General features: G+C 41.1%; 3 protein-coding genes across 4 annotated transcripts; 2 read left to right on the top strand and 1 right to left on the bottom strand.

Moving 5' to 3' along the window:
- Positions 1–235: 235 nt before the first annotated feature.
- derl1 (derlin 1) lies at positions 236–6,134 on the bottom strand. Its single transcript, XM_056380427.1, has 8 exons — positions 5,815–6,134; positions 3,812–3,923; positions 3,591–3,655; positions 2,626–2,652; positions 2,040–2,135; positions 1,738–1,790; positions 1,447–1,557; positions 236–738 (listed from the first exon to the last, which is right to left on the bottom strand). Exons 1-8 carry the CDS (start codon positions 5,965–5,967, stop codon positions 579–581), a joined length of 777 nt encoding a protein of 258 aa, XP_056236402.1. The 5' UTR covers positions 5,968–6,134; the 3' UTR covers positions 236–578.
- Positions 6,135–9,068: 2,934 nt separating this feature from the next.
- Positions 9,069–19,597, top strand: tbc1d31 (TBC1 domain family, member 31). 2 transcript variants are annotated; one of them, XM_056379656.1, is made up of 23 exons: positions 9,069–9,454; positions 10,563–10,703; positions 11,104–11,219; positions 11,571–11,749; positions 11,974–12,125; positions 12,287–12,446; positions 12,673–12,873; positions 13,000–13,170; positions 13,337–13,416; positions 13,549–13,695; positions 13,814–13,947; positions 14,117–14,250; positions 14,359–14,538; positions 14,649–14,881; positions 15,017–15,089; positions 15,256–15,335; positions 15,435–15,570; positions 16,200–16,292; positions 16,616–16,744; positions 17,162–17,356; positions 17,652–17,721; positions 17,829–18,032; positions 18,997–19,597. In XM_056379656.1, the coding sequence occupies exons 1-23, from the start codon at positions 9,384–9,386 to the stop codon at positions 19,149–19,151; spliced, it is 3,234 nt and encodes a 1,077-aa protein (XP_056235631.1). In that variant the 5' UTR covers positions 9,069–9,383; the 3' UTR covers positions 19,152–19,597. The 2 variants fall into 2 exon arrangements, with proteins under 2 accessions (XP_056235631.1, XP_056235632.1); XM_056379657.1 differs by lacking the exon at positions 13,549–13,695.
- Positions 19,598–19,697: 100 nt separating this feature from the next.
- LOC130172033 (protein FAM83G-like) lies at positions 19,698–24,698 on the top strand. Its single transcript, XM_056380435.1, has 6 exons — positions 19,698–20,796; positions 20,901–21,053; positions 21,213–21,331; positions 21,730–21,897; positions 22,655–22,779; positions 22,976–24,698. The coding sequence occupies exons 1-6, from the start codon at positions 20,505–20,507 to the stop codon at positions 24,369–24,371; spliced, it is 2,253 nt and encodes a 750-aa protein (XP_056236410.1). The 5' UTR covers positions 19,698–20,504; the 3' UTR covers positions 24,372–24,698.
- Positions 24,699–24,807: the final 109 nt, after the last annotated feature.

Below are 24,807 nucleotides of genomic sequence, written 5' to 3'. Positions count from 1 at the left end.
ATGTTCTGTGAAGGGAGGCTGAGAGCACACTCCCAGTGCGTTGGTAATTACAATGTAATCTGATATGGCAACACAGAGACAGAGAGGACAGGAACCCAAGAGTCAGAGTCAACAGCGTGCTGGTGTGCAGCTGCAACATCTCTTGTCTTGACAGTCCAATGGCAGGGTGTGGAATAAAGGTGGAGGAGGGATGGAAAGAAGAGTACAGAAAGAAAGAAGAAAAGGGGAGAGGGGATCAAGAATCATCACATAAAAAAAATGATTTATTCAGATTTTCTTCTATCTGCTTCACATGGACACATCCGCAGTAGTTAATAGTAGAGCTGGCTTTACTTGGTAAACTGAGCCTATAGCCAGAGTCTGAGTCCTGCTGTGTGCTGCTGTCTTAGTTAAAATGCGTGCTTCCTCAGATTTCATCCTGTTATAACCTTTAAAATTAAACATGAGGTTCAAGGTTTCATCCCCTCAAACAGAGAAGAATGTGAAGAAGCAAGCATCTTAACCTGCACCATCAGCTGCACGGCCATTTGTTATTGGGAGCTAAGGAGGAGGGTGTCGCCATCTCCTCTTGCCTCCTCTCATTCTCCCCCCAGGCGGAAGCCTTGGCCCCAGTTGTGGCGTCCTCCCCCACCGCCGCCTCCTCCTCCTCCTCCCGCCTGCTCCTGGGCAGCTGGTCTCCTGCTGGGAGGGACTCCAAAGCCCGACACCCCTCCCCTCTTGTTAGGGAAATACCGATACCTGGAGAGAGAGGGAGAGAGGTGAAAATGTGATCTTAAAACATTTGAAATGGAGGAATTTTATTAAGAAAACTTAGTATTAGCATCTTTTGTTATGTTGTTGCTGTGTGACTGGGTGGCAAAACTAGCTTTGCCTCCCAGAGATTTAGTCAAACATCTAAAATACTTGTTTGGAAGTAAAACCAAAACTGAATTCAAATTATTGTTTACTTCTTAGTCAAAGCAGCTGCAGGAAAAACCTGCACACAAAGTACAGATGGTTCAAGTTGAAGATGTAACATTTACAACACAGTGTTTGGGAAATAATCGTAACCATCTCACATGTTTTTCTCAGCTCACTGGGGCAACACGTGGTAATTATAGCATAATGGTAAATGCAACAGTAACAGACAGTCAGAAAAATAAGCACTGACGTTTTCAAACAACAGCTACTATTAGCCACAATAAGCAACTGGTTATACCAGACCAAGTAAGTCTGGAGCCAGAAAACCCCTGAGTGTGTTAAAATGAGTAAGTGTGCATTTTATTCCTTATGAATTCATCCTTTCATTTGTAAGAGGACAGATGTCTTATTGCTCCTTTAAGAAATTATATAGTCTCCCTTTTAAAGATGTGTACAGCTCATCCTAGATTCTCCAAATCTCAGCAAAGAAGTTGGTGAGTATAACATAAAACCAAGGTTGTTTAAAAATAAAAAAAAAAAACTTACAAGAACTCTGGTGTAGAGAGAAAGGAGCGTCCACCCAGGTCCATGGGGTATTTGAACATGAGGAAGAAGTAGAGGTGACCCACCAGGTTCCCTGTCAGTTCATTGACAAAACTGTGCAGTGGCAGCAAAGAGAAGAAGTTTTTCAGGTTATTAACTACTACTGAAATACAGAAAAAACATTTCTTATTAACTTCAAGACATTGGACCTATATTTATGGTACAGTGTGTTAAAAATCTATTAAAATAATCTATGAAATGATTGACTTTAACGAATTTAAAATTGTTACTTACGAGCCTCCAATGATGAAGTTGAAGACCAGGATGACCCAAGGTAGATAATGTGCCTAAGACAGGGCAACACAAAATATGAAGTATATCATTAATGTGACTATTACAATTATCTCCATGTTGAGTAATTAAAAAGAGGTCAACTTCAGGTAGTAAATGTTACATGGATTAATGATGACAAGATGGCAAGATCCCATAAACACCAATATTACTATGAAATATGAGCTACCTTTTAAAAGACTGTTTACTAGGTTAAAATGTACCATTTGATATGTAACAAGTGTTAAACATAAAGCATGAGGTACCTTGAATCGTGTGCCGAACCAGAAGGACACAATCATGTCTTTGTTGAACTGAGCCCAGACGTACAACACTGACATGATCAGTGGGATCATCAGCAGCTGAAAACGCAAACAACAACATGAATCCAGCCAAAAAGCATCAACACAACAGCTGTGTACAGACTATATGTACTTTTCCTCTAGCCTTTCTTTACCATTACTGTTTTTAAGTGTATCACTTCTTCAGTCTGTTCATCATAAATAGATAATCCATTCACTTCACATACTGACCACTCAACATGTTAAAGAAGACAATCATAATTAAAAGCCTAATAATTCCCACACTTATTTATGGCTTAGCTTTTATTATACCTGGACAGGAAAACCCAGGGCTGAGTGAGTTTACTGGTAACCAGCTATGCTCAGTGAAGCCAGGTGACACAAAGAGAGTCCAAGCTGAACTTCCTTCGTGATACTGGTTTGCACAGACTTGATTTTTATTTTTTATTTTTTTTATTCCTATCACAAATGTGGTAAATGCTTTATAGACTCTACGGTGACCATAATTTGATGTTGTGATATAAACACAAAGAGGGAAGTGGATTCTCACCCGCATGTTCATCAGCATCCCCGTTATCTACAGCTTCAGAGTCAAGGACACCAACTTTATCACAGCGGGAGCCTTAAGATTACAGCAGCTGGTGACTGGAAGGTTGCCAGTTCAAATCCCCACACCCCCGCTGACTCGAACCCACCACCTCCTTCCCCTTGAGCAAGGCATCTGGCCTTGACAGTAAAGGCCCTGGCAGTTGACAATCACGTTTCCCACTTGGGATAATAAATTGTCTGAATGCTGAATCCAGATCAGGCCTCATATAATACTTTTTTTCCACCCATTCCTACAATTTCCCTGAGGTGACAAAAACTGAACATATGGGTTAGATTAGGTTTAAAAAAGGAGCATAGAAATTTGCCCAAATTTGTCTGAGTGTATCTCCTCTCCCTCATGTACTGACCCTGTACTGGCAGCATTTTTTAAGCGAATGTTCAACAGTGTTTCAAGTCATGTACTGAACATTATTAAATAGTGAAGAAATGTCTGAAAATCCAGACAAGCAGTAAGACTGTCAGAGCTGAACTCATGACAAAATGACAGTGTTGAGATGTGGGCCGGGCTGCACTGCTGGTGCTGCATGTGACCTAGATTAGGTTTCTCTGCTCTGCAGGGGTAGACTGACACTGGGCCACTGGCACAGAGCCACCCTGACATGGCACAGTGCTGCAGAGAGAGAGAGAGAGAGAGAGAGAGAGAGAGAGAGAGAGAGGAGAGAGAGAGAGAGAGAGAGAAAGAGAGAAAGAAAGAGAGAGAGGTACAGAAAAGACAGATGAAATAGAATTGCAGAGGGGAAAGAAAGCAGCAGCGTGTTTAAATTAATGGTAGAGTGGGAAACAGGCTAACGGGGATGTAACCTTAGATGTTGCAGGGATGATTTACTGTAGGTGGATTTCAATTTATCATCTAAACAGAAGGTTTTAAATTGGTTTGGTATGTTGTGATGCCTGTCAAAAGGATACAACAATGCAAATCCAGTTGAAGAGGAGCATGAAGATATAGTCTGCAGGTCTGCCATCAAACGCCCCTGCAAAATGACACAAAGAAAAAGATTAGTGTTTTCAAATGGACTTCACTTAGTCTAGTCTCATCAACAAATCAAAGCCCTTTACACTACATTCACCCACTCACTCGCACATTGACACAGCCTCAGTGTTTAAACCACTGAGGCCAGTAGCCTCACCTGTCTCTAGCCGAGAAGAGTAGTGGTAGAGGAAATACAGGTTGACCAGGTACAGAAACCCAGTGTTAGGAGTTATCGGAAAATACAGGGTGGCTGTCACTGGTCTCCAGAGCTGAAACAAACAGAAGAGACATTCATCTAAAAGAAATGTAGTAAGACATCAACATGGCTGTGCTTGTGTGCAGATCCAGACTTTCAAAGTCGGCGCTCAAAACACATATTAAGTCTCATGTGGAAACGATTTCAAACGATAACTCTCAAGCACTTAAAAAGTGGCGACAGACACCTGGTGTGCCTCTGCAGAGTCTCTTATCTCACAGCTGGATTCAAAGAGTTTGTTTGATGGTAACAGAAGTCAGATGAATACCGGATTTAAGAGGTGATGACAGGACAAAGGATCTCCAGTGTTAAATGACTGTTAATCAAGATACAATTATAACATTCAATACTGAAGAAGAACAAATTGTCACTGTATGATAAAATTAGAGTGATTATTTAGTTGATTAATTAATTAAAAAGTAAGAAAATTAATCTGCAACAATTTTGGTACTTCATTAAATCAGCTAATAATATAATAATCGGCTTCAATTAAGTAAAAATGCCAAATATACTCTGTGGTTCCAGCATCTCCAATCTGAGGATTTAATGCTGTTTTGTGTTGTACATCAGTTAAAATTCAGTGTCTTTGGGTTTTGGACTGTTAGTTGAGCTAAACAATACATGTGAAGATGTCACCTTGTGATTTTTCACTATGTTTTGACGTTAAATAGTCTAATAAAAGGTCAGGAGGTTATCTATTGTAGCGCGATAATCAGTTTCAGTTCATTTCATTATATGTATTACATCTATATTGCATAGTAATAACAAAATGATCACGGTTGCAATCAGTATCTCTGAAGGTTGAGATTTTATTTTTTATTTGTTTGTCAAGCAACAAAACAACCCCTCATAAATAGAGAAAGCTGTCATAAGCTATTCAACTGCAGCACTGCCTGTGCTTCTCTGAGAGTAATCTATTGTGACTATCACACCAGCTTTCTGCCCTCTGCTGCTCAAATAACCAGTAGTGGAAGAAGTATTTGAGTAAACGTAGCAAGAGCATAGCATAAATTAGTCCAATACAAGTAAAAGTCGTGTATTCAAAATTTTACCTTCATAAATGTAGATTAGTAGTAACAGACACATGTAGTTGAAGTATCAAAAGCACTAATCATGTTATTATGCTCACAAGCAGCCCATGTGAGTTTTATATGTTGTATATATCAGGCTATTTTAATGCGTTATTGTTAATGTTGCATTAATGTGGAGGTAGCATTTTCCTGTTGTAGCTGGTGAAGGAGGAGTTAATTTTAACTACTTTGTTTGATTAGTATTTTAATGAAATACAAATACTCAAGTAAAGTACCTCAAACTTGCATAGAACTTGAGTAAGTGTACTTAGTTACAGTTCACCACTGCAAATAACTAGGTGGTTACAGGGACTATTTTGCCCTGAGTGGAGTTTTCAGGAAACATATTCACGTCCCTCCTCCTAACCTTACATATTGCATAACATAACAGTTAACCTCGTTTGTTGTGAGTTGTGAGTAATGCACAGTAAAAACACTGCCTGAGGTGCTCATTTCAGAGCAGAAAAGTCCCTCTACAATTAGTCTAAAGTACTGCCTCAGCCTTGTAGCATGTACAACAGCAGCAAATAAAACTGTTTTTATCCCACCAAATAATATAAAATGCAACACTTCGGATAGGTTCTCTGGTAGTTACAATACTGTTTCGGACTGGTGTTAAATTTACACCTTATTTCAGTGTTGTTAAATAAAGTATCATTTTGACAGCAACCGGAAGTCTTAACATCCTACGTCTCGCCCTCTCATTGGCTGTCACTCAAGGCCCGTTCAGTGAGCCCTGCTAGCCACCTGCTAACTAGCCGAGCACATCCAAAACACAACTGCCGCTGAGTTTACTCCAACAAAAACAGGTGAACAGAGCCGAGAAACACTTACATGAAATTTGTTATACACCAACTCCGGGACCAGCATGAGGTGCCTGAAATCAACCAATCCTAGTTTCCCAATAAAGGGAACAGCTATCGAGGCAGCAAACCAGGACCGGGTGATTAAAGGGATGCTTCTGAACCAGTCCCCGATATCTGACATCTTTCCATAAGATTACTGCCCAGCTATAACCCTGAAACAAGAGCTCCTTGCCGAATATAAACCACTATCCCCCGAAAAACTGCGACCCCCAACAACGTTGATATCACAATTCCTCCACTGCTAAGTTTACATGACGTGGCTAATCACTGGGAGCTAGCTTTACATATGATAAAGTTACTGAGGGCAGATCAGATGTATCCGGTTCAACTTTTCAAAATAAAACTAAAAAGTAACACGACCACTACTACTAGGCTACTGCTACTACCACGAAAGCTACTAACAATTATCACAATGATAATAATACAATTGTAATAACAACTATACTATCACAACTCAACACTTAAAACAGCTTGTTGCTGAGAAAATTAATATTTTTATGAGTTGAGACACCCAGTGTGGATTGATTTTAGAGAAATGTCACAAACATTTCTCTTCAGATAATCAGAACTTGCTCACAGAAAAAGACACTTTCCATTAAACAGTACATTTTAGAGATTTCATCTAGAGTAAATTGATATTAGGCCTACCTTTTGTTTGGGCTCTTTACTTAATTGTTAGGAGATATTATTGAATAATAGTAATCACTGTTTTGTTCATAGTATGCCATTAAGGATGTCAACATTGGGCACTAACTTGGCAGTAAATGCAGGCAACAACAGTGGCCTGTCTTCTTATTTATCTTGCCAATTGTGGGCTGCACATTCATTAATTTATTATATCACGCTCTTAGTTTGAAAGAAAAACCCCAGAACCGGATGTGCTTTTATTATCTAACACCAACATTCATGTTGTTGCTTTGTATTGTTATAGTACTTCCTGTGAAATTTGCAACAACTCTTGACCATCCAGATGCAGCCAGCAAAAGAAAGAGGCGTGACGCATGCAAACCTTCAGCTTGTCCTACAGCAGCCACATGTGGAGAGCGTAGGTCGAGCCAATGAAGAGGATGAGCAAGGTGGGATAGGGTTAGAATAACAGCTACATTTGTTTGACATAAAGTAATTCATGTAGATAATAAGCTAATAATAACTAATAATAAACTTAATAATATTACTAAATGATACATATTACTTATGATTATCCCTTTTTATGAAACCTCACTTCACTCCATAACACATGTTCAGATAGTTTTTAGATTACAGGGTTTTGGGGACGTATTTTGAATAAAGAAATGTGAATTCTGTGTGTTATTGTCTAAGGGAACATGTGCAATTTTTACTTTGTTGTAGTTGGTTTTCTCAGTAAATCAAAAAGGCTACATTAATATTTTAGTTTATGTTTATGTAGTTCAGACTATTGCCGGTGGAAGTATTGTGCTTTGGTTGGTATGTTGGCATGACAGGGTTGTGACTGACTGGGGGAAGGTCAAAACATAAATAGCTGGTGAATCCCCTGCCATCACTGTCATCCAGGCTGAACTAGCACAGCCGCCTACTCCCAGCCAAAAACCAAACTCTTTCCCTCTACCTGCTCCTCAGCTTGGCTCAGAGCAGCAGGTAGACGGAGGCTTCCTGAGCATAGTTCAAGAAAACTCTCTGCAGCTGTTTCCTGTCTGAAGATACAGAGTAAAAACTATTCCTCAGTTTAATTATTAATTTGTTCATATTGTTCAAGGTATTTTATGGTTTTACATTATATCATTTCTTACAACTCAGTGGGCTCAGTGAATGATCATTATTCTGAAATCATCCACTTCATGTTGGATTTGAAATTATTGGAATGCTAAGATCCTTTGAAACATCATAAGTCACTGATTGATTAGTTAATGTTATAACTCCCGCTCATTTCTTGACACCTGACAGCTACAAAATGCTGCTCTGTGACTGAACCAGAGGCAATATGAGAAGGAAGCATTAGACAACTTCAAAATAATTTATTGTTGTAGAGAAGAGAATATCCAATGTTTTGACAAATAATATTTTTAAGTCAAGATCCAATTACTATCTTTTTTCTGGAGCTATCAACCACATCTTAAAGACTACTAAATGCAGTGGCAGAAGAAAGTAATTAAACTAATCAAATAGATTTATAGTGCAGTAAAAAAACAAAGTACAATATTTCCTCCAAAACATAATGGAGTAGAGGTATGAAGTTGTATAAAAAAGGAAATACTGTGGTAATGTACATGTACTGTCCCTGAGAAAGTAGTCACACATATCTACAAAATGTCAAGTAGAACACAATAGAGTTAAAGACTTATTTCCAGTGTGGTCCTATGGGTACTCTTGGTCCTTTGGCCACTTTTTTGAAAAGACAGTATAGTTTAAGACAAAAGATAAAGAATATTCAGAAACACAAGTCAAGTATTGTATTATTGTTTGTTGCAGTCACCATTTGTTGCACTCTCTGCAGGGAGTTTGCAGCTTGAAGTTAATACAGACTGAGGGCACATGCTACACCGTGCAGCAGTACTTGCATGATGTTGTCACACTGTGTGGTTTCTTCTGTGGATTTACTTTAACCTGAACACACTACACTAGACTTCCCTCTCAGGGACATAGAACTTCAGTGAGGTCTACAAACAGACCATTAGAAACAAAGTGTGAACAGTTGAGTTGCAGCAGTTGACCCATAAACTGTACTTTTGTTTGAAAATGAGGCATTTTATTGAGACTCCACTATAGTCACGATTCACAAAATTAACATGGTGAAAAGTAAATATACTGTTGAATATTTATCTGGGTAATTGCAAAGAAGTGGCGCAAATGCTAAATCATGCAGATATTATATGTAAATGATTAAAAGACAAGTCTAAAAAAGTCCTGCTCATACTATGCATTGGGGGGATTTAATCAGCTGAATCACTTTTTTTCTTTTTTCTTTTTTTTTTTACCAGTATTTAAATTCAACAACGTTTGGACCAAAAAATGAAAAGGAAAAAAGGTTTAAAAATGTAATTTCAAAATGTAATTTCTGGCATTCAAGCTTTGTCACAGCATAAAGACCTTCATGGTGGACCTACAATCTATGGGTGGGACATAACCATTGAGCTTGAGTGAGCTTTTGTACTACGTTTCCCATAATGCACACTTCTGTTTACCCATTACGTAGACTTCGGGCGACAAAATAACCGTCCTCAAAACAAAAAAAACCTTCTGAAACTGCAGGTTGAAGAAAACTGTTAGCATATTGTCTGTCACCTTTTATGGGGATATCTGAACTCTAAATAACACTAAATGTTTCTGAGCTTATATCTATATTCTTTATGGTTTCTTTGGTTGTTATTTAAAGCTTTATAAAGTGAAAGTTGCTCGTTCAAATTTCGCGCTGTTTACTCCGCCTTTACAGGGATTAGCCGGCTAGCCCGTTAGCCAGCCATGTCACTGTAAGATGGGACAGTAACACGAAGTTAAGTAAGGTGGGAAGTCTCCTGTTTGCTAAATGTTTGCACTGAGTCTCCATAGACCTTTTTAAAAATGGAGGTGACAGACATCGGAAACAAAGAAGAGGGGAAAGTCTGGCATCGAAAACCAACCCAAGGCAAAGGGTAGGTTTGTAAAAGCTAATGGATACTTGATTAGTCTCCTGTGTGCACCTGGTGCTGACAGCTCTAACTGGATTATGTTGTAAAATGTGTCTGTGGCACAAACTGAACCGAAAATCAGGTGCTTACTGTGTGGTGTGTTTGTTAGGTCACACTTGTTGCACTTGTACATTCATACAAGCAGCAACACTTGAATGCCAAACACTCAATATAGATAGCCTATAATGTTAATGTGTATTATATACTCCCAACAGATGCCACTTTAGATTTTTTGTTGTTGGCTTATTGAAAATCACACCTGGCATATAGGCATAACTGGCTATATTTGAAGTTGAAGGATAAAGATGGAAAATATCAAATCTCTGCTTGGTTAAAATTAATTCCTCATTTTATCACCCACTTTTGAGAGCCACCTGTCTGTGAAGAACTGGGCCACGTTTCCCAAAAGCATCTAAAGGATAAGTTTATCTCTGGCTTAATGTATGTATACAGATCTGTTGTTGAGGTGGGAAACAGGGTCCTGGCCAATTTTAATAAAATGAAATATTAGATATATTCTAGCCAGCACCTGGATATTATTGCTTTGACAATATTTGCTATTGGAGTCAGTGCTTTCATAAAGTGTTAAGTCCAGTCTAGGTTGTGGAGGTGGCTAGAATCTTTATTAAAACTTTAGCAGTCATTTCATGTTCAGAAAATTATATCACTGTTCAGTTTCAAGACCAGCAAAATAAAAGTAAATCAAATCTCAGTTGATATGTAGTCTAATTATGATTTGTTATATCTCTTAGCTGCATGGGTAGGTAATCACAGTTCTAGTGCTGAAACAGTTGTTCATACAATTAATCGGTAGATCAAAAAACAAAATTAAATTGCAATTTACTTTTACTTTTCATAATCTTTAATTAAAAAATGCTGCTGAGTTGCGCCTCTTCAGCTCAGCGGCATCAAAGTGAGTTTGACCATTAGGGAAATTGCAGGTAAACAGCATTTCTTCCACTTTTTTCATGGTGAATTGTAACTACTAGAGAGCACCCATGAGTTACTGAAAAGCGTTGAGTTTAATGTCAGTACTGTCTGAATGTACATTTCCCCTGTTTGTCTTCCTCAGTTTGTTAGTGACGGTGATCCGCACTACTCAGCAGGCCAAGACGGTGCGTTTCCTCCATGTGGCATTTGACACCACAGGAGATTCCTTCCTGGCTGGAGATCACCATGGCAACATCTATGTCTTTGACATCAGTAGAAACAGGTGATTGACTCTGCTAAAAGGTCCCTACATAATTAAGTGTTTGTTTATCACTTGGAATATATTTTACAAACATGATTTGCTGTGCAAATGTTGGCAACATCAGAATTATAACATACTTGCTTACTTCCCCCATGATTTTATCAATGCTAGTCATAACCATTTAAAGTTAAAAAAGTCTTCTCTGTGTTTAGAGTAAGAAAAGATGCAAAAACACCTGCATCCATGTTTTCTTTTCATCCATATAGACCTGACAGTGATTAAAACATAAATGTTATAAAAAGTTATCCTTTCATTTTAGAGCAGAAATAACCTCAAAGTGGCCACCTATGCCTACCCTAAACCTCAGCATGCTATCACATTTATCTGATGTTATGTTTTTATTGCTCCTTCCTTGGGGCAGATTTCGTCTGGTGCAGAAGACTGGGCAGGCATGCACTGCTCTGGCTTTCAGCCTCCGCAGGACCACAGAGTTCCTTGTGGCCCTGGCTGACTACACCATCAAGTGCTTTGACAAGGGTAGGGTGAACACATGCACATAAAGCATTGGTTTGTTCTTTTACTTGTGATTATTGGATATTCTCTGTTTTTAGGTTTTTAAGACACAGGTTTTACACAAGTTCATTTTGAATGAAAGTTGTTGTTTTTCTTTTGCTCTCTGCTGCTCCCTTATTTTGTCTTAATTATATTCTTAATCTTATTGTAACTACAGACAGCCAGCAGTCAGCATTATCCTTCTTTCAAAGCATCTGGTCAGTTTAGTGCAGGGCCAAGAGGGTGTGTTGCATTCACTTCTCTGCATCACTCACTGCCACAATTAACTATAAATAAACGTGTTCACTTCCGTTTTCCTTCTGTTTCTTTGCACAGACACAAAGCAGTTGGTCAGTTGGATGCGAGGTCACGAGGGAGCAGTTTCATCCATTTCTGTCCACAGCTCAGGCCGCTACGCCATTACCACGTCCTCAGACACGGCTCAGCTCTGGGACCTGGACAGCTTCCAGAGGAAGAGGAAGCTGAACATCAGGCAGTCTGTTGGCATACAGAGGGTAAAGGCGCAGACATACCAACTGAAAACAAGATTTATAAATAGTAGTTTGATCACTACGTGAAGGTAATCATTCATAAGAGAAAGACTGATGAATGTGTGTAGTTTTGTCAAACAAGGATTTAAGATATTGGTCTTTTTAAGCTGTCAATTCTATGTCATGTAAATTTATGTTTTTCACTAAATTTGAAATTTGTTAATGGCTCACTGTTATCTGTGTTGCAGGTGTTTTTCCTTCCTCTCAGTAACACCATCCTCAGCTGTTTCAGTGATGACTCCATCTTTGCTTGGGAGAGTGACACACTGTTCTGCAAATACCAGCTCCCTGTTCCTGACTCCGGACCTAAAATCTCCTACAAGGCCTTTGCCGTCACACGGTGGGTCTCTCACATCACAACCATTAGCTAGCTTGGTGACTATGTAGCTCTTCAGTGTATTTCTCCATGACTGCATAACACTACACTTCATAAGCACAATAAAAGTAACAAGGGATCAGAGAGACTCATCAAACATTGATATATGTGACTTGTGTTGACAGTGATGGTAAGAGTCTTGCAGCAGGTGGGCGCTCCAACCTGATGCACCTGTGGTGTCTGGACAGCAAACAGCTGCTCAGAGTGATTCAGATGCCCACGCAAGTCCGAACCGTCAGACAGCTGGAGTTTCTGCCCGACAGCTTTGACGGTGGAGCGAGCCAGGTACACAGACAACATAACAGAACAGACCAGTAAACTTCTGTTTCTCATCTTCTCTGTTCTTCTGCCATGGAGTCACATTTGTTTCATGTTTATAAATATTTGATATTATTTTCGGTGTTTGTGTGTCTGTGCATGAGCCTGTAGTCTGTTTCTGTGCCCGTCTGTGCTAACTGTGTTTAACATGTTATCTTTTTTCCACATGATGCATGTGTTCATGGCTCTGTAGACACTAGGTGTGTTGAGTCAGGATGGTGTGATGCGTTTCATCAACATCCACACCTGCAAGCTGCTTTTCCACATGGGTTCCCATGATGACGCCATCACAGGAGTGGCAGTCAGCCCCAATGGCAGACATGTTGTGGCCATCATGGATAACGGCAGCATCAATATCTACAGTGTCCAGAGTCTCACACAGGAATTAAACAAGGTGACAGTCAGATATGATAACAGTTCACTGATCCACAAGGTGACAAGAGTTTTCAGATTTGTTGTTGATAATAAAGTGTTCTTTAAGTGTATTCATTGTGTTTGGGTGTCTTCTTCTCTGGCACAGCCTCCTCCCTCCCAGGTGGCAGTAGTCTCAGGTGGTGATGCTAATCAGGAATTGTCTAACCTAAAGGTCAAGGTCAGATCTGAGGTTGTTCAAAGACCAGTCATGAGCTCGGGTAGAAGACAAGTGAAGATACTTAGACCCCCTGCTGTGTGTGCAGCTGATGATAAAGAGGTAAACAGAGAGAGATACACACATTAGTGTTCAACCACATTGGTTCTATACCAACTGTGTTATTTCTTTTGAGGGTTTGTTTCATTTTCTTTTTTCACCCACAAATACACAGAAAGCATTTCTCTGCCTCTGACTAGATGTAGTGATTATGTGGTTCTTTGAGCAGAATGAACTACCAGCTGGTCTGAATAAAAAGAGACTGGTTGCTCTGCTGAAGGCCTTTGGAGAATATCCTGCTAAATACAGGTAAGTGTATGATTCATGTGTGTATCTGCTGACTAAAACATGCATGTCAACTAATTTTTAAGATTTATTTGTATCCATTATATATATATTTTTTAAAGATTTACATGATGTGTGTGTGCGTGTGTGTGTCAGGATGTTTGTGTGGCGGTCTTTGCTGTGTCTCCCAGAGAACCATGCAGCATACAGCAGTCTGACTGATAAAGGCCTGCACTCAGCCTACCTCACTCTGCATGATAAATACCCCATCAAAAGTCACAAGTTACAGAGAGGGCTTCAGAGGTGCTCTCTCTCTCTCACACACCCACACAAATGCAATTCATTATAAGTACACAGTTAAACCTTTGATTTAAACCTTTATTATTTTTTATTTGGACTCTTTTTTTCCTCCACTTGACAGGGTTTTGTCTGCATTAGCTCACTGGGCAGCCATCTTTGGAGAGCTGGAGTACCTTCCCCTGGTGGCCTTCCCCTTTGTCAAGCTCTTCCAGAACAACCCGATGCTCTGCTTCGAGGTGGTGGCAACTGTCATAGGTACTAGCTTTACGTAAACATATTACAGGATTGTTACATGAAAGCTTTTGAAATTATTGAACTACAGTTTTCATTGTTGTGTGGCATTGTTTCATGTGGCAATGTCACTTATTGTCAGTTTAATAAACGTATTAGCAAGAGTTTTATCGACTCAGATGCTGTATTGCAGTGAACTGGTGCCAGCACTGGTTTGAGTATTTCCCCAACCCTCCTCTGAACATCCTGAGCGCGGCAGAGAATGTTCTGGCTCATCACGACAAGGAGCTGCTGCAACACCTGATGGACTGTGGCATCACTTCACAGGTATGGAATAGGAAGATGGACAAGAGGTCGGACAGACATCCATGTGACCACATCTTCCTGCCCTGATTAAGTTTATAGCATTATTTTGCTTCTCTGTGTCTGTCCCAGCTCTATGTGTGGCCCCTGCTGGAGACCCTGTTCTCAGAGGTGTTGACTCGTGATGAGTGGCTTCGGCTCTTTGACAACATTTTCTCCAACCATCCTTCATTCCTGATCATGGCCTGTGTGGCTTATATCACCTGCTGCCGCGAGCCTCTGCTGCTCTGCTCCCAGAAACAGGATTTTGAGGTAAGTACTCTACCCTCTCTTTTCTATTCATCTCCTCTTAAAATAAATAAAATTTCCATCTCTCCTCATCCATTAAATTTTCTGTCATCTCTTCATTTCCCTCTTTTCAGTATTTTTTTCACCATCGTAACAACCTGGACATGGCAGCCATGATAAAGGAGGCCTACCGGCTGCTGAGCAGCACGCCTGCAGACATCCATCCCAGGACTATTCTGTCTGACTTTACCCCACTGACCACGGGCCAGTACCCTGTGTTCAACCACTACCCAGAATTCATAGTGGAATATCAGAGCCGGGAGAGGGAGAAGATACGATTGCAGGAGATGGAGTATCTCCATGAGAGGTGAGATTTAAAAAAAATCATAATAAGAGAGGCAGAAACTTTTATTTATTTATCTCAAATTCATATTGGATAGTAAAAGTCTAAGTGTTGTGCAAAGATGCATCTCATGTAAGCGTATATGTGTTATCTAAACAGGCAGGAGGTATCAGCGCATCGTACAGATTTTGTGCGTCGTCAAGCTGAAGAGGAGGCCTACTACACTCAACAGGTAGATGGGTTTTGCAGCTTTTCAAAATTCACATAAACCTAAACATAGATTTTATACTAATGTATATTGTTGGTTTACTCATACAGTTTATCTGCATATGAAACACAAGCATGAAAATGAAAATGAAGTTAACTGAATCATTGTACTTTGATTGATTTGAGCACAGGAGCTGCTGCAGAAGGCGGAGGAACAGCGCAGAAACATCCTGGCACAAGAAGAAGAAAAACTAACACAGCAGAGAGCAAAGTACAAGCACAAGACGCAGACAGTTTTATAGTTAAGTTATGAGAGAAAACAAATTAGATGTATCGAAATTGGTTGTTGACACTGCTCCATCCTCTGTAGGTTGGCAGCCATGAAGAGAGAACTGAAGGTGAAGGAGTTACAGCTACTGGACGCAACTAAAAGACGCTTCCTCAAACACCAACAAGACCTGAGAGCCTCACAGATACAAAGACTAGACCAGGAGATCAGTAGAAAGGTAAACACAGAGTTTTCTGGCCAAACGCAACATGTAGTTTATAGATTCTTTTAATGCCTATTTGTTTGAATCTAGTTATTTATCCTTCCAGATGTATTATGATTTGAAAATACACATGCTTTTAAAGAATAAGTAATATAAGTAATTAAAACAGCACAGCTTGATGATGATGAATCTACACCAAAAACTATATGTTTTTAGTTCAAATATAAAACGTACAACATTTCAGTGTAAAAGATCCTAAACTTGCCAGTGAGCCTGAGCTGTAATAAGTCACATCAGTTTATTCTTTTAGCCCAAGAAACAGAAATGCTTTTTTCAAGTTTGGAAGCTTCCACTAAAAGCTGCTTTCTTGGCTGGATTATGTGTTTTGCTGCAGGCGAAAGTTGCTCACCGTTTGTCTGTCTCCAATATTTTAGCATCTTTACTGCATGTATCTATGATTCTTCTCAGTGACTGGCTGCTGCATCACTTTAACTTTAGTTTGGTTTATAAAGTAGAAATTTATCGCATTAATCTCAAAGTGAGTCAATTTATTTTCAGGCTGGTTGCGAAGATTTGTGTTACTGTTGATATTTTTAATTTATTCTACTAAAGATGCATCTAATAGCTTTCATGTTCTGCCACAGATGGATCTGCGGGAGCGAGAAACAGCTGCAGCAGTCCAGGACCTGGAGGTCAGACAGATGGAGCTAGAGGCTCAGAGGAGGCGACTTGAACAGGTGACAAACACCTCACATGTAATGTCCCTCCCTTCCCTTTCTGTGGCTTGTATTTGCATTTGTTCCTGAATAATGTCTCTAGTCAACCTAGAAAGCTATTTGCAGTCGTAATACAATAAAGCATCAGAAATGAACACTGCTTTCTTACTGGACATTGAATAAATGAAAATGTGTGATAGCAGGTTTGAATTTTGTCTCATTTTGTATCAAAACTGAGCTAAGAAAAAAAAATCTCCTCCTTGTGTTTTGTTTCTCATAGAGATGAGTTTTGACCAATGTTGCAACTATTAAGTTGATGTTTTTTCCATGACCATTTCCCTCAGCACCTGCTGAAGGAGCAGGAGCGGATGGGACGGGATGTTGAGGCAGAGGTGGAGATGAGGATGAGGAAGGCAGAAAGAGAGGAGGAGAGCTACACAGAGCTGCTGCACAGCACAGAGACAAACATGCAGGTTAGTGACACCTTCCAGTATGGAGCCAGTGTAATAGTGTTTATTGAACTGTGTCAGTACGGGGCGTCGCGTAGCGCAGTGGGTTACGCAGGCGCCCCATATACAGAGGCTACAGTCCTCACTGCAGCTGGCCCCCGGTTCGACTCCCGCATCGGACAGCCCTTTCCTGTGTGTCATTCCCCCTCTCTCTGCCTCCCCTGCCTCCTGTCTATCTGCTGTCCTGTCCATTAAAGCCCAAAAAAATAACTTAAAAAAAAAAAAAAAAAAGAAATGTGTCAGTACATGATCTTAATGCACTCGGACATTAATCTGGCTTTACAAGAAACTATCAAAGCCTCTCAGTCATCCAAACTCTGATTTTGGCACAGGTATCCGTGATCTCCTGCCCCTGAATCCGTTTACTTTCTCTGCACACAGATCCTGGAGGAATCCCTGGCGGAGGCGTGCCAGCTGGGCCTGGAGTCAGACTGGCAGAGAGAGGTGGCGGAGCGCCTGCAGCAGGTCGACGCCGAGCAGGAGAGGAAGAGGGAGAGACTGGCAGAGCTTCACAGGCAAACCCTGGCAGAGGAGGAGAGATTGGCTGACACCATGAGAGATGTGGCAGGAAGAAAGGTGAGAACAACAAGAGTATGTTTGTCAACACATGAATTCTCATGATATTTTGGCTTGTCTGTTACATGTAAAATTACTATGACATAATTTATGGGCTTTTCTGTTGCTTTCTGTGCTGCAAAAAAAAACTTTTAAGAATAAAAATTCTGATAAACTGATATTTGTGTTGCTCACTCAGAAAAACATCATATCTGAACATCTTAATGTCTGAAATATTGATTATGAATTATCAGTGTAGACAAATTATGGGATACTCCTATTCAATTAAACAATGAGTTCTTGATTTAATTTGCAGTGGGATGAAGTGATGAGTAGCAGAGCCCAGTTACAGGAGCAGCGACAGGCCTGGTCTTCAGCAGTCACAGGTATTACTCCACACACACACACACACACACACACACGTTTTGTTTGTGTCTGGTGAGCTCAGCTCTCTGGACGTGGATGTAATATTACAGTGTTTGCTTTGTGTCAGATGGCCAGAAACAAACGAGGATGAGGTCACCGGGTTTGAGCAGAGGACTTCCTCAAAAACTGGGCACTGCCACTGCAGTTCATGTAGGAACCAGCGGTGTTGGTCTAGCAATCAAACAAGACACTGCCACCACTCCAAGGCAGGCAGGAAGCAACATGGTGTGTCTGAACAGCAGTTCACCTTCTGAGAGCACCTCCACCAACTGTAAGTCAGTGTACATAGGATATAGTTTCTGTTGAAAGGACTCTGTTTTGATTTCTCAATAAACAAATGCAAATCATTGTCATGGCAGTGAGGCAAGATTGTGATCTTAAAGACATATTTTGGGTTATTTGATGTGGGGTAGTCATGCATAGTAACACATAAGTGTTACCTGCAGTAGATTCAGATGGACAGGCAGCAGGAAACACTGGCACCACTAGCAGAGTGATGTGCTGCTGTGTACGGGGGCCAGCAGAAAAAATGTGTTTTAGACACTTTTACAACGTTTATTTTTTTTCAACTGCTGAACTACCGTATTCCTACGCACACAGCTCAGCTGAGTGAATCAGAAAGCGGTGTCTGGTAATGGTGTATTGCAGAGACCACACAGTGAATAATAACCAGTCACCACAGACAACAAGGGACCAAGATTGGTTATTTCCTCAATGCCAGCGACAGCCAGAGCCAGAGACATTATGTTTTTTTTCAGATATGTTTTCAGATTGATTGTCAGTGTGGCCGTATGTCCCATTCTTGTGAATGTGATATCTCAGTAGTACCTTGATGGAACTTCTTCAAACTTGGCACAAACATTCACTTGGACTCAAAGATGAACTGATTAGATGTTGGTTAAATGTCAAAGTTCAAAGTCACTGTGACCTTTTTGGCCATAACTCACAAATCCATACACTAATTATTACACAATTTAACTCGAATGTGTATAAGGATAAAATGAAGTGATGACATTTTATATCCAAAAGGTCAAAGGTTAACTTAACACTGTGACATCATAATGTTCTGCAAAAACACTTCTGGCTTTGATTCAACGTTGTAGCTCAGGAAGGGGAGATTGTGACCATATTTCCTGCAACTTGGCTGGTTGGCGGAGGCATACAACTGTAAAGTGGTGATTCTAGTTTCTATCAGTAATCCTCCTGCTTGTCCTTCTTTCTCTTTATTCTGTAAGTCTCCCTAGACCGAGGCCGGGCCAAGCTGGACAGCAGCGAGAGAGAGCTGCTTAAGGAAATCAGAGAACTGCGACAGAAGCTGGCGGCCAGAGCCAGAGAGGGCAGCTCTGCCTCCTCACAGTCTGTCCACACGCTGTCCTCTGTCTCCCAGTGACCACAAACTGCTCTCCATCTTCACAGTGTCACAAAAACATATTCTCATCTCAAGCGAGCTAGAACGGCAGAAACAATGACTCAAGCTGAGAGCTGAACTGGCGAGCTGCTATTAGTTTGCCCATTCAAACAAGTTGAATATCATCAACCACTATCTCTTGAAAACCAGTCTATTACATTAAAACTAGTACACCTCTGACTTTAATATCACACCACCTACTATTTAATATTCATTTGCATATATTCATGGTCTTCATTGACATTTATATGGATAATGACTCACACAGTTTTTTCATTTACATGTTCTGGTTCTCCATTTAGGATTTTTATTTTAATGAATGTTTTATGATTTGTCTTATTTAAAACCTGTTGTGGATAAAATGTTTTTTTAAAACCTTGACTCAACAACGTGTCTCACTGTTACCTTTAAAATAATTCTACTACTCACTACGTCTGTTACCTCCTTAATTGTTAGTAAGCAACAGTAGAGTGATTGCGGCAGTAATTAAAACTCTTTTACCATCCATTTATCACATTCAAATATATTTAAAGAAAATTGTAATTTGCATATGTGTATGCAGGAAATTCTTCTTTTTTTTTTTGCCATTTCCTACAAACACTATGCATAGGCTTTATAATTAAGATAACAGGAATCATGTTTTCATTAGACATTTTGGGGAGTTTCTGCTCCACGCTCTCTGTCTGGGTGTGCCTGTAACTTTGCTTCTGCTCCTTTTAGCACTCAGGTGTTGTTTTGACATGAGCTGAAAAGACAGCCATACCAATTCCTGTCACTCATTCTTCTTTCTCCCTCCACCCATCTTTTATCTGTGCTCACCCACTCTAAATCACTCAGTCTCAGGCCCTGGAAGACAAACTCCAAAATGAGTTGATAATTTTTTTGCTCTATCATTCGTGACCTGGTTAATCAACAAACAGAAACACACACTTGGCATCTGATGGAAATATTGGGATATGTCTTGAAGGGAAATTTCATCATGTGTCCTCTCTGACACATGATGCCACACACTTACCAATGATTGAATATTTTTCTTTTCCATACACAGACATTCTTCCCTGTGTATGCTTCTGGAAGGGAACATCACAATCTGATAGCATGAATTATGCTCTCAGTTCTTACCTGTCACTTCTCATCCCTCATGAAACCATCTTGCCCTGAGCGGGGGCGTGTCTTCCATTTTCTCTTTAACCTCTCTCTCTAACCTTTCTGTCTCAGCCAGTATTTCTTTCATAGATGTCAGAGAAACACAGTTAACCCTCTCCTTCAGGCTCTGTGGGTCATGCACAGCTGCAACATAAGTCTATTGGCTCGATTCTGAACCCAAGTTCAGCCATGGAAGCCAGCAGTGTGTCTGTGCTGGGGTACAGGAGGTCCAAACCTCTGGGGAAGGTCAGGCGACGGGTTCAAGACCTCCGCATCCCTTCCTCTTATTACTATGACTTTACAGCCGTCAGACCCATGTTGGACCTGAGCCACAACGAGAGCACTCGGCTGGCGGTGGACTGCCTGCTCACCCAGGGCGTAGAGGGGTACCAGGAGGTGTTAAACGTAGAGGGGGAAGTGGACTTTCTGTCAGAGCTGGAAAAGAAGTACATCCTGGAAAATGGAAGAGAAGGCAGTACAGGTTGTACATGTTTTTACATTTTTATTGTTCCTGACAGACTGATGTGTTTGACAACACAAAGACTGATTCATTGAATTCATTGGTTGTTTTTGTGCTTTACACAGCTGATCCTGGTGCATATGATGATGATGACGATGATGATGATTACAAAGATTTAGTGAGCTCATCAGCTGGCTCCCAGTCTGCCACACAATGCCTTGCAGACTCCACAGACAGCGATCCCACAGTGGCAGGTTTTGACCACAGCAATGTAAAAGGTACTTCAAGAGTAGAAAACTTTTCTAGAAGCAGAAAACTGCCAAAAAAAAAAAAAGAATGCTATACTGATGCTGAAGTACAGTCAATCCAGTGTTTTCTTGATGAACTTTTTGGTTCTCGTTTGCAGCCGTCTCTGATCGTGCTTTTGCCTCTTCCAGATGTGAAGTGGACTGATCCTGTCCTGAGTGAGCCCCGTGTTCAGCTTTATTTCCAGTCAGATAGCAGAGGAGCTGGCATGAAAGATGTGGTCAGGGAGTTCATCAGAAAGGCTAAACTGGTAGGCAAGGAGTAACTTTATTTCTACTGTCTTTCTTTGAAAGTGTAAAGAATGTGTGTTATTTGTTCTAGTTTTGTAATCTGTGAAATTGACTGCCGCTGTGTGTGTGTGTGAGAGAGAGAGAGAGAGAGAGAGAGAGAATGAGAGAGAGAGAGAGAGAGAAAAAAAAAAAAAAAGTGGTTTGCGTGTTTCCATATGCGTGGGTGTGCATCCAAAAAGGAACATGATGTGCCTGTACCTGTGACGGAATATGAAAAATGTCAGTACTGGTTCTTATGCACTGAAAGGTCAGATACGCTGACTGATATCTGTCTGTGCACGCTTTTGGTATGGTGACTGACATCTTTACTAACATGATGTGTGTGTGTGTCTGTGTGTGTGCGTGCGCGTGCGTGTAGGCCCTGGCCATAGTGATGGACAGCTTCAGTGACGTAGAACTGCTCTGTGATCTTCTGGAGGCCAGCAGGAAGAGGAATGTGTCTGTTCACCTGCTGTTGGATCATCTCAACCTGAACCTGTTTGTTACCATGTGGCAGGACCTCAAACTCAACAGTAAAAACTTCCCTGTGAGTCTGTTCATCTTCCTCTCTCAAATTATGCCAAAACTGCCTATGCCTAAAATGCCTAAACTCCCTAAAGAGAAAAGCTTAAGTCTCCAGGGTGGATGTGATGTGATGTTAGCTAGAACCATCAATCTACACAACGTCATGAGTGTCATTTAGTCATCTTCTTGCTCTCATGACCACACAGCCATAAATCAAACTAGCAGACGACCACAGCTTCCCTGCTGCAGCAGCTCACAGCACAGACTGGTGGCTGCCTGCCCAATCTAAATACTAGACACAGTGTGCATGGAAAGCACCTTGGCCACTGTGCACATCTGTTTTCCCTCTTTCACCTTTGATTTTCAGCATAGTGTTGATGCACTAACCTAAGAGCAGGAAACTTTTTCCTCAGAGTCCAAATGTGTTGCTGGACAATTTGATTTAAAATAAGTGCACAACCTTTTTGAACATTAGCAGTCACTGTTGTCATGTTCACAATGAACATCTGACAATTACATTACAGCACAGTGCTATGCCTTTTATACCATAATGTAATGCTCCATATTTAACATATTTATATACTGTAATAGTTTTTGCACTTCTATCAAGTCTGCAAACATCTATAGAGTTTGTTCAGTGAAAAGTAACTAAACTGATTTATGTGCTTATTCGACAGAGCCAAACCATCACACTATCATTATCACAGGGATTTGTTTCTGCTTAGTGAAAAACTAACAAATTCTACGTGCAGAATAATTGCTGTCTCTCGTGTGTATAGAAACTGTCAGTGTGCAGCGTCAACGGACAGACCTACTGTGCCAAGACAGGCAGGAAGCTGACAGGTCAGATTGCTGAGAGTTTTATCATCACTGACTGGACTGAGGTGCTGACTGGCTCATACAGGTACACACACACACACACACACACACACACTCACACTGATGCATGAACTCACATTCAAAAAACAAAAAACAAAAAAGCATGTTTTTGTATGTCTGAACAATGCCACGTCTCTTTTGTTGCTGGCTGAACAATTGTGTGCGTGCGTGTGCGTGCGTGCGTGCGTGTGCCTGCGTGTCTGTGTGTGTGGTCTGCTCAGTTTCTCCTGGCTTTCCTGGCAGGTGCATCGGAGTCTTGCTGTTCTTGTAAAGGGCAGCGCCATCACACCTTTCCACGAGGAATTCCACAGGCTCTACTCCAGCTGCAAACCAGTCCCCGGCTTTGTCACTTTTATCGCTGCACCTCATACTCCCCATCTTCACATCACATCGCATGCAGCTCAAAATGAAAACATTGGCATTAGTAAGTCAAAATCAAGTCAGACCAAAACAGTGTGCCACTGGGCTTGGAATGAAGATGCTCAAAAGACTCAAACAAAAGCAAAAATGCCAGTTTTAACCAATCCACAGAGCCCAGAACTGGAGTGCAACAGAGGTGATAACCAGCCTCAACACAGAGCAGGTACAGGTACACAAACAAACACAAAACCTCCACTGCTGTTCCCAAAACCGCTGGCTCAGCCAGGAACATCACAGAGTGTATCTGTGGAAAAGCCAAAACATACACTGATCGGTGCCTCTGCGCAGCATGATGAAAAAACACAGGTGGAACCTCTGGAGAAGAATCAAACCCATGTCCAGAATCATTCAAAAACTCTTGGTCAGACCCACGTCTCATACAATCAGTCGCAGGCTGCCGGTCTTACAGCCGCCACCACCACCACAGATGAAAAGAATGCAAAGGTTCAAGAGTCAAACCCTCTTCACACTGTAAATCCCACACATGGACAACATGAGACTGTCTGTTACCAATCCACCTTGAAGAAGGATTCAAATCTTGATTACGACAGTCTGGGTAGTGAAGGACTTTTTTTTCAGCAAAGGAATAGAGACAGATTGACAAAACCTTCAGGGATTGCTGCAGGTCTCAACACACAAAGAGGACAGTGGAACTACTCACTTCACTTCAAACCGAATGTGGAGCTTCAATCAGATAATCCCAAACTACTGTCTCCTTCTACATCACAGCAACAAGTAAAGACAGGCTTTCAGTACTCTTGGATCAATTTAAGAGGACAAGTCTCCTCTCTAGAAACCAGGAGACAAGATCAGTCCCAGAGGCTCCAGCAACCCCCCTATCAGTCGTACCCAACCACAGAGGCTGCAGCCATGGGAACTCAGCTGACGCCTCATCTCCAGGCAGATGAGTTGTTCTCCACAGGTACAAGAGCCAGGCTGCACCTACAGCCCCTAACCTCTCAGCAGGCGAAGCCCCCTCCAAGGCTGAACTGGATGCTCCAGAGTCACACCGCAAGACCCAGGCTGGTGGCTCAAACCAGCTCCTTTGACACCGCCAACGGGGCGAGACAGAAAACGGGTGGACAGCCAGGCTGGAGGCCTGTTCATGGTAACATGAACGCGTCGCTGGGAAGGAGCAAGAGCTTGACTGACAGACACACGGCAGGATTCAAAGGAGCAGGACTTGACAGGACCTGACAGAAACATACAGACTGTGGAGATATGAAATCCTCACACACAGCAGACAGGTGTGTTCACCTGTTCATGTGACATATACTGTACTTTCATATTGTGTATCGCTTATACTTATTAGACCTGTGCATTTTGTGTGTAGCATTTGGAAAAAAGTTACATGAAGTTTAGTTAACTGTAAAGTGTTGATTTAATTTAGCAAAACAACCAAGGCTTTGGTTTGCTAAATGTTTCCAAACCTCAAGGGCTGTAAAATGTTATTATATGTTCGAGGTGATTTTGTATTGCCCACTGCATGCCGCGAAGGGTGTTTTCAGTTATTAGGTAATTAGCATTCTGCTCAGGTTGAGTGGAGCTATGCAGGGTGTTGACACAAAACCTGAACGGGACAAATTACATAGCAAAACTCCAGAGTCCTGAGATGGGAGCAGTAATCAGGCAG

This window comes from Seriola aureovittata, chromosome 7 (assembly GCF_021018895.1).
Source record: "Seriola aureovittata isolate HTS-2021-v1 ecotype China chromosome 7, ASM2101889v1, whole genome shotgun sequence".
NCBI lineage: Eukaryota > Metazoa > Chordata > Actinopteri > Carangiformes > Carangidae > Seriola > Seriola aureovittata.
The sequence above is the reverse complement of the archived record's forward strand: the minus strand, read 5'-3'. Positions and strand labels throughout refer to the sequence as shown.

What these genes read in the sequence shown, in the direction of transcription:
- derl1 (XM_056380427.1), bottom strand. Translation starts at nt 5,967, where the DNA reads ATGTCAGATATCGGGGACTGGTTCAGAAGCATCCCTTTAATCACCCGG. An exon ending in TGGTGTATAACAAATTTCAT is followed by an intron (nt 3,924 to 5,814) that starts GTAAGTGTTTCT and finishes TGTTTGTTTCAG; the next exon opens with CTCTGGAGACCAGTGACAGC. An exon ending in GGTTCGGCACACGATTCAAG is followed by an intron (nt 1,791 to 2,039) that starts GTACCTCATGCT and finishes GCCCTGTCTTAG; the next exon opens with GCACATTATCTACCTTGGGT.
- tbc1d31 (XM_056379656.1), top strand. Translation starts at nt 9,384, where the DNA reads ATGGAGGTGACAGACATCGGAAACAAAGAAGAGGGGAAAGTCTGGCAT. An exon ending in CATCAAGTGCTTTGACAAGG is followed by an intron (nt 11,220 to 11,570) that starts GTAGGGTGAACA and finishes TTCTTTGCACAG; the next exon opens with ACACAAAGCAGTTGGTCAGT. An exon ending in TGAGAGCACCTCCACCAACT is followed by an intron (nt 18,033 to 18,996) that starts GTAAGTCAGTGT and finishes TTATTCTGTAAG; the next exon opens with TCTCCCTAGACCGAGGCCGG.
- LOC130172033 (XM_056380435.1), top strand. Translation starts at nt 20,505, where the DNA reads ATGGAAGCCAGCAGTGTGTCTGTGCTGGGGTACAGGAGGTCCAAACCT. An exon ending in TCATCAGAAAGGCTAAACTG is followed by an intron (nt 21,332 to 21,729) that starts GTAGGCAAGGAG and finishes GCGTGCGTGTAG; the next exon opens with GCCCTGGCCATAGTGATGGA. An exon ending in TCAACAGTAAAAACTTCCCT is followed by an intron (nt 21,898 to 22,654) that starts GTGAGTCTGTTC and finishes TCGTGTGTATAG; the next exon opens with AAACTGTCAGTGTGCAGCGT.